Genomic DNA, 8946 nt, shown 5'->3' with positions numbered 1-8946 from the left:
GTTTTTTCCCCCCCCCCCCCCCCCCCTCATGGAGGAAATAGTCAATTGACTTAACAGGCCAATAGGAGACAAAGATGGGTTCTTTAACATCTTGAACAATTCAGCTTTAATTACCTGCTGTTCTCATGTTGGGCCCCTGTCCTGGTGACATTGGAAAAGGGCCCTTCTTTGTCTTTTATTAACCCTGACAAAGCACAACTCACCTGTTAGACATCAGTTCCGCTCCCACAAACAGATTTTTCCGAATAAGCCCAGCACGGGTGCCCAGAAAGGCCACCTCGATCCCGTCCTCATTTCTGCAGCAAAAGAAAAGATATGCAAGAGTTATCTGGGAATAAAAGTAAAGTGAAACAGCTCGAACAGCAAAGCAGGTGGAAATCAGTGACCTTTAATGAACAGGGAATAGCTCCAACAGAGATGATGGTCGCTCACTGAGAACAGGTGCAACACAGTATCATAATGAGAGAATAGTAATGCTGGGCACACACCTTACAACCATAGCAAAACTTTTGTCTTGCGAGGGTTGTAAGGTACTTAAAAAAACGTACGATCTGCCTATCTTGGACAGGCAGATCGTACTTGCGATGATCGCAAGCCGCGCCCCCCTGAGGGGCGGGCTTCTGATGACCGCACTGCCGAACGGGCAGTGTGCGCTTTTGCACACCGGCCGTCCGGCTTTTATCGTACGAACATGCTACACACACGCCGCACATCGTACGATGCTCGGCGGGTTTTCGAACATGTTCGTAAGTTAAAAGTCGTGCGACCTTACAGTAGTAGAGGTCGCACGGCTTCCACACACCTTACGATAATCGTACGATCGCGGGATTGCCCGCGATTATCGCAAGGTGTGTGGGGACCTTAAGTTGACATACAAGACAGTTCCCCTTTACAAATATGGCTGCCTGCTAATCCTTCAGCTAGCTCACAGAACATGGCAGAGGTTGTTTCTGACTTGGGTTCCTCCTGGGACCTGGGGTGTCCCCTTTTCAGGGTGGATCACAAAAACAGTAACACTTATGAGGTTCTAAGGTCCCACTGCCAAAGTGGTTGTGGTCATGGTGCCCTGGCTTGGTCTGTGTCTGGAGTGAGGTCTGCTCAACCCACCTGAGTGTCTGATGCTTTTAAAGTACACAATGACCCCTGCAAATACCTCTAAAACCTTCAATGGCGAGCTTTATTTCTGAAGAAGACAGTGTGCTGGTGACTTACTCCATTTCTGATTGAAGCCCAGACATCCAGTCCACATTTTGCAGGGTGACTATGCACTCCACATTGGTTCCTTCATCTGCACTCCACTGCAGGACTCAGCAGTTACATAGGGGGATCAGATGAAGAAACAACAGCATGAGGTGGGGGACACAGGAATCTGACACTTCTGGAAGTGTCAAATGCCGTAGAGGCTTTGGAGGCTGCAGTAATGGAATGGAGCAGAGGGAGAAGACAAGGGCCATCAGATAGATTATTTGCCTTCTATTACAGGGTGGTGCAGGCATGAAATCATTAGAGACCTGACAAGATCTCTAGAAAGTACACCGGTCATCAGACAAAGGCCGCTGTTGCTGCTGCCTGAAAATACCAATTGCCTGGCAGTGTCTGATCAGTACTTTCAAGTCACTGACCAGAATATACACGTAGCAAATGAAAGTTGGGGGAAAAAAGGAATCATTATCTCTATACTTGTTCTAAACTATGACTCAAAGTTTTGAAGCCACTTGATTAACATGGCAGCCTAGGAGAGGTCAGATATGGCAATCTCCATGTTTCACACATGCAGCAAGCAACCACCCAGACTTTCTGCAGCAACTTACTAAGAAAGACCTGCAGATTTGTAAATGGGAAATCATTTTTTATACTCACATGGATAGATTAAGAGCCACCTGCGTCCAGTAAGCTTCCAGCGGTGCGGTGACAACGGCATCAAACAGAACTTCCTTCACTAGTTCTTCATCACCTGCAAGAGGAGAGTAATGAGCGACCCAAAACCAAAACCCTTTCTCTTTCACCCAAGAAGAAATGTAAAGATTAGTATGAACCAGATGTGAATAAAGCACAGCGATGGGAGACTTTTTGAAGCGGAAAACCATTATGACAGTTTATAGATAATGCAGCCTTTCTATTTGCTGGCGACATCACCGCAGCATGAGCCACCATGTGCCACAGCAACATCATTAGCTCCAGCTGGACCAATGGACCGGAAAAAAAAAGGACAGTTTTAACAAAATGTTTGGAACCGTACTTGCCCGTATCAACCCCAACTGACCAATCAGATCAAAGTTTAGTTTCTAGTCACACTCAAATATTCTTCAGTAGGAACACAAACAGTTCCTATTTCAGACACTTTGATAAATAGAGTAATTAATTTCACAAATTTGCCAAGCCAACATCACAAAATAGCTGATCCCACTATAGACAGGTAACAGGTCCTCTTCTAAGCAGTATGCAGCCATTGTCCCATATCCCAAAAAGATTGCATATTATTGTACTAATGATGTCTGTAGGGGGTAGGAAGGTGTCACTCACACTCCAGGTCTGGGTCCTCCCCCAATAGGAAGCGAGTGACGGCTTGTAGCTGGTTCAGTTTGCGGTGATCTGGGTCAATGTCCGTGATACAGTAAATCCTGGGAGAAAAAGATGCAGTAACATGACATGGACCCACAAAAAATGCTGAAGTCCAATATCAATATGTTCATATCAATAGCAAAGCTTGTGATCAGCATTACAAAAAAAAGACAGCCCAGAGAAAAACTGAGGAAATATAAGACACTCCACTGCCACCTGCTCCTCCAATACAGTACTCAGTCCCTGAGTGTCCAATCACTGTGGTGGAGTTTGGATTTGGGGGTGCCCCATGTAACCCCTATGTAAATTGCAACTTTTTTAGTAAGTCAAAACCTAAAGAAGGTGATTGAGGGGGGCATGGACGGTGTAGGGTGGTGAGGAAAAGCAAAGAAGGTAAGTACCGGATTTTATTAGTAATGTGAATGCTGTAAAATTAATCTTTCAGTTAAAGTTAAAACTTTTTACACTGATGGTTTATATTTGTTTGATCTGTTTACAATATGTAAATATTTGTCTTAGAAATAAGCATTTAAGCCAAATAATTCACAGAGCACTAAGGAGTTGCTAATTTGACAAGACAGAAGAAGATACTGCCTGCTCAGATGTTCTATTTTCCTGAATAAAACCTCAGATAGAGCTGCATGACAATGGAGGAGTAACCCAGACAGTGTGTAATTTGCACCTTTCATCTACTGAGGACTGTAAACAGGCAAATAGCCAAAGATAGAGAACCATGTGATAAAACAGCCTATAGTTCCACCTGCTGTATATAGAAAGGCCTACAAATCCTTGCTTTGCATTCCCTTTTTAAGCTGATATTGATGCAGTGTCACCCTACAGGAAATATCCCACTCACCATTCATTGGCCAGGGTCAGGTCAGGGTGGAGGAGGTCATGAAGTCCTGATGGATAAAACAATGAGATGCAGAGAACATAGAGAATACAAAACACAAAAATGTTTTGTCCTAGAACTCAACACTCTACTTGTACTCTTTCTACATTCATTTTGAATAGCTTGGCTAACACAATGTGCCTCAATGCATGCAAAAGTTGAACCAGGAGAGGGAGAGCACACTGCATGCAAAGGTCTTAAGGCAGATCACAGTCAGGGCTGCACTGATCTCTCCCAGTAGTAGTTTTTCAGCCAGGCTGTGGGTAAACTACGTTTTAATGCCCATGCCTACAGGTAAGGTAATTACATTAAATTAAACTATACACTTTAAAGCTACATAGTATTTTAAAAGTACAGTGCACCCCTGACGGTATAGTGCATTTTATTGAAATATAAACTAACCCTTTAAGCAAGCATTAAAAGGGGTTCAATAGAAATTACAAAATAAACCCTTCTTTTCCCAGTGAGGTTGCTTTAGCTGATGTTATATGCAGATTGAAGGATCTGCACATAGAACTGGTATTATGATGTTCTAACAATAATATTGCTCAAAAGAGTTTATCAAAATTCCTGTAAACAGTGTTTGCTGGAATCATTTACACTAGAAACCACTGCAGTAGTTCCTGAGATACAGAGCAGGATCCGACTGTCATAAAACAGAACACCTGAGGCCGGGTGGGAGGGAGGACCACAAATACGTCCAAGGTATTTAGATGAAGGTTTTAGTGGATATCATTTATATGAAAGGTCCACAATTGGCTAACACTGGTCTAAACATTTAGAAATATATAAAACACTCCAATAAAATGATCTCTTCATCGATTTCCTACCTTCCTCCAGAGACGTGTTTCCGATAAGGATGTATTCCCCATGACCTCGAGTCAGAACAACTCCAAGGCTGCAAAGGGAGCAAATTCAGATGAGTTATGTTTCCTTTATGTTTCACATACATCGGCTGAATTGCCTAAATCCGGAGGACCCGTGAATGATAGCTCACATGTACCCACCTGAAAGGAGTGTCGCTGATGTCCGTAAAGAAGTAGTCGCAGGTCATAAATAGAACACGCTTCTGCAAAAACAAAACACAAGTGGCATTTAATAAAAAGCTCCTTTTCAAAGACTTTCAAAGATGTCCCTTCGTCCAGTCATAAAAAAATTTGATCAGGCGAGTGATTGCAAGCTTCCATCCACAGCAATGCGTAGACATGGCCTGAGCAAGCACCAAAAAGATCCACTTACCCCCTTATCGACAGTGACTTTAACATCCATGGCGAGCGTTCCTGTCTCTCCATTGATCATGGCTGTCCGGAGCTGTGTGAGGGACAAAAATAAGGCCACCACAAAATACCGGTCACCCCCAAACACAATTCAGACCTCCCACAACCTCAGACTATCTCTGCAATACATGAACATTCCCAATGTTTTATTTGTTTAAGATTGGTGCAACAAGAGAAACATACCTGTTGATGTTCCCGAAATCCAGTGGGCCCCTAATTTCACTCAGTGCCCCTGCTGCACTGAAATCCCAAGCAGATTTGTCAGTCCTGCCTACTGGACTACAAAACTCCTTCTATGCCCACCCTTCTCTGTCTCTCTCCAAATGCATACATTGATATCTTTCCCAGCAAAATACCTGCTGCCTTGACTCCCAAAAGCCTGCACACATCCTTCATGTAGGGAAAAGGCTCTTGGGAGATGTAGTTATTGGGTTGTTCCTATGTCAATAAGAACTGAGCCGTAAGCAGCTGCCCCCTGCATAACATTTACAGGCCTGATGGTGAAGTCACAGGGAGTAAGCAAAAACTTGCTCAAGAAAAAGACAAAATAATGCTGAGACATGATCTAGAGGGGGAAGAGGGAGGTTTGGGGGTACGATGGGTCATGCGTCTACAAATTCTTTAATATGTTGTTTTTAAACCTTAGTTGAAAATGCATTTTGCATAAGACCAGCAAAACATCCATATTTAAAGACACCCCTATCAGTAGAATAAACAATGCAAACTGACATGAACGTGGCGGGCTCGGACGCTACGGAACTAAGAATGCCAGCAATATTTAATATCTCTACTTTGGTCCCAATTAGCACTCAGAAATGCACCTCTCTGCTTTCCATCCCAAAATACAAGTCTGTGGTCTTTGTGACCTACTGAAGGGAATGTACATTACCTTATGGGGTCTAGGCGCCCGTGGGGCACTCAAAGAAGGAATACTAAAAAGGCAGAGGTGTGCACAGTGAAGAATGTTCAAATGACAGGTTCTCTTTAAGGGATGCATTTTCTTTTTTTCTCCAAATCTTGACTTTTAGGAAAACCCAATGCCAAGGCACACCTCCACACCTCTCCTCCATTACTGCATTAGTTAATTCACATGCATCATGCAACTTAGGTTTGCTTTAGAGCCTTGGTTCTCAACTGGTGGGACGTGACCCAAAAGTGGGTCGCGACCCTGTATTCAGTGGGTCACTGCATGCCTTCCACTTTTCTAGGTGAGGGTCTCCTCAGCCTCCCCCTATTGCATCACTGTCAGTTCTTGCGCCATTCACAATATGGTGCTGGCACCAAGTGTCAGCTTGAGGTGGGATGGGATGGGGCTATGGCCGCAAGAGAGCTCCTTCCATACATGCATTGCTTACAGCTCCCTCACGTGTGCTATAGAGGTGCCCGGACTGGAGCGACACCATATTCTGGCTCTCAGCACCTCTACAAGGCACTCAACAGAGCTGGACAAGCAATACACATATGGATGGAGCTGTGTCACAGCACAGCAGCCCACACTGGACCCCAGGCTGAGAGTCCACTCCAGTTCTTGTAAAGGTAGGAAGACCGGGTGGACCTTATAAAACATTTTTTAGAGTGTGTATGTGTGTGTGAGAATGTATCCGTGGTTGTTTATGTATGTCAGTATTTTTGAGAGCCCATTCACACTAGTACAGTGCGTTCATCGCATAGTTCTATGCGATGAACGCACAGTACCATGCAATCGCACCATCTGTGCATTCTGGTGTGGGAAATGTGTTGCGTTACCATTCATGGTACCCCAAACGCACCTCCCACAGTTCGTAAGCCCGCACCTGAATGTGCGGTACCCTAATGCCGTGCGTTTCATTGCAGTATGACTTGGGTCACGACTTAATGGCCACGGACAAATGTGAGTCCTGAGGTTACACAGGTTGAGAACCACTGCTTTAGATGCATTATAATATGGTGATTTTGTTTCCAACTTTGTGGTTTTATCACTTACACTCTCATCTCGATCTTCCCACTCCACCTCCGACAGATCCACGCTGTTGTAGTTTGGCTTTGGCCTCAGTTTTTTGCCTTCCTTATACTGGAAGATAAGACATATATTGGCGTTTAGAAGCAAGTGTAGGCTAGATGGGATGGCAAACACTGCGACTGTGCTAAAATCAGAAAGTTTACTGGAACTGTGATGACATGTGATCATTTATAGCCAATGTAATAAAAAAATATTGCACTGTGATGATGACGGGAATTTAGAGGCAAGGCTGTAAAAGTCACATGACCTCTCAGAGCCAATGCAGTGGAAGTTGGCTGTGTGATGTTATCACAGGGGTGGGCAAACTCCAACCCATCAGCTGTAGTGAAACTACAAACCCCAAGATGCATCTGTCTCTGGGAGTCATGCCTATGGCTGTAGAATCTTGCAATGCCTCATGGGATTTGTAGTTCCACAACAGCTGGAGGGCCGGAGTTTGCCCACCCCTGTGTTCTCATGTGATCATTCAAAGTCAATGTAATGAGTAATGACAGTGGGATGGTGTCACAAGACTTTTCTCCCCATTATAGAGGATAACAAAAAATCTAAATATAGAAAAATTGACATTTTGTTCAATTCCTGAATTCTTAGTTGGTCCTTCACAGGTACTTACCAGTGGACGTAAATCGGGATGTGACAGTATGTAGCCATTGTTCGTGTTCAGGAAGGCATAACCATGGACGCCAAGCTGAGAATAAGAACGAAACTTCTAAAATCATTATTTTCAGAAGTTTCACTATTTAACATTAATATTTTGAATAAGCCGCATGTGGGGAGATGACAGGTCCACTCTGACACAAAATGCTTTTTCCACTGGTCTGAACAAAGTGCAGCCTGAACCAGAGATGTAATTTATCATACTGCCACCAGGTGTTGCTACAGACACATGTAGAAAATGATTGATCAGTGGAAGTTCAATGTTTCAGGTAGGAGCTCACCTTGTACCTGGGCGCCAACTTCAACAGTTCCCGCAGGGGGACATCAGACCCAACAACCCCTAAAAGGATTCCCTCCGATCTCTGCAGGGATGGGAGACACACAATCATTTAACGGGTATTCGTACATAATAACTCAGAACAGCTACAGCAGCATTGACTATAGTTCTTGTTACAGCAGAACATGCACTCATTTTATATATCCACATCACCTATAGTAAATAATCATTATTATATATATTTTACATGCACTAAATAAATTGCCCATTTTTTAATTAGAGAACCTAAAGTAAAAATTTCCTTAAAGCTGCATTCTGGGAATATGAAAAAAAAATTAATCTTGCAATGGGGTCCCCTCCGCACTGCAAGGGTGAAATGCTAACTTATTAGTTACTAGCGTACTAGGGTACCGGTAAAAAGCACCCGAACCCTAACACCTTATATTCCTCACTGGCCACCGCCCCTTCCCCGGCAGCCAGCGCTCACCTCATCTCTCCAACGCTTCAGCTTGAGGGTGGGCCCTTGGTGTCCCCAGTTACAATGCAGGACTGATGGTCCTGCATTGTTCATGATGATGTCACAGCTCAGAGATTAGGTGAGTAAAGGTGCTTTTTACTGGTACCCGCAACAAAAATAAGCATTTAACCCTTGCAGTACAGGGTATTGCACTGTATTTTTTAATTTCCCCAGAGCTCAGCTTTATGATATCTGAACACAAGAACACAAATGTCAGATATTGCAGCTTACCAGTTCTCAAACGTAGTGGCTGCATTTGTTTTCTTTTATCGGGTTAAGTACATTTTTTTTTCAATTAGAAAGAAGCCCTTTAATCCCGATAGAAAACCAGTGTGACTGTAACTTACTGTGTACTAAAATGATGCCTCAAACAATCTTATCATCTTACCAGCTATCTTCTGTGAACTACAGAAAACCTCCACCCCAATGTAAGGGAGACAGGGGTGTTTGTAGTCCAAATCAGGAGAGAAGTCTAGGGTGACAATGCAGCACCTCAATAGATACAAAGTAGTAAACATTGTCACCCTAGGACAGGAAGAGTATTACTGGCAGGATTGCCAGCTGAAAATGAAAGAATAAAATCCCCAAAAAAGAAAAGTAATGCAGCCACCACATCTAAAGACTGCAATAGAATGCAGCGGGCAGGTGTAATGCAAAGCTACAACTTTAAATAGTAGCGCCTCCCTCCTGGCAGTGTGGCTGAACAGAATTCAAATTATTTTGACAGATAAACAGTCCATATAAACAGTATATATATATATATAT

The 8946-nt window shown here is 43.5% G+C and overlaps 1 protein-coding gene across 1 annotated transcript in view; it reads right to left on the bottom strand.

Annotated features, from left to right (window-relative positions):
• The window catches only part of CACNA2D4 (calcium voltage-gated channel auxiliary subunit alpha2delta 4), a 169104-nt gene that overhangs the window by 111802 nt on the left and 48356 nt on the right, over positions 1 to 8946 (bottom strand). The window contains exons 18-27 of the mRNA XM_018576417.1: positions 7669 to 7749; positions 7344 to 7418; positions 6695 to 6781; positions 4694 to 4765; positions 4462 to 4523; positions 4285 to 4352; positions 3419 to 3464; positions 2524 to 2621; positions 1861 to 1954; positions 204 to 296 (exon numbers count right to left, since the gene is read on the bottom strand). Coding sequence (XP_018431919.1) covers positions 204 to 296; positions 1861 to 1954; positions 2524 to 2621; positions 3419 to 3464; positions 4285 to 4352; positions 4462 to 4523; positions 4694 to 4765; positions 6695 to 6781; positions 7344 to 7418; positions 7669 to 7749 — 776 coding nt within the window. The remainder of the gene's footprint in view (positions 1 to 203; positions 297 to 1860; positions 1955 to 2523; positions 2622 to 3418; positions 3465 to 4284; positions 4353 to 4461; positions 4524 to 4693; positions 4766 to 6694; positions 6782 to 7343; positions 7419 to 7668; positions 7750 to 8946) is intronic.

Source organism: Nanorana parkeri, unplaced genomic scaffold (genome assembly GCF_000935625.1).
Source record: "Nanorana parkeri isolate BGI_ZX_2015 unplaced genomic scaffold, ASM93562v1 scaffold67, whole genome shotgun sequence".
In the NCBI taxonomy this organism is placed as follows: domain Eukaryota; kingdom Metazoa; phylum Chordata; class Amphibia; order Anura; family Dicroglossidae; genus Nanorana; species Nanorana parkeri.
The sequence above is the reverse complement of the archived record's forward strand: the minus strand, read 5'-3'. Positions and strand labels throughout refer to the sequence as shown.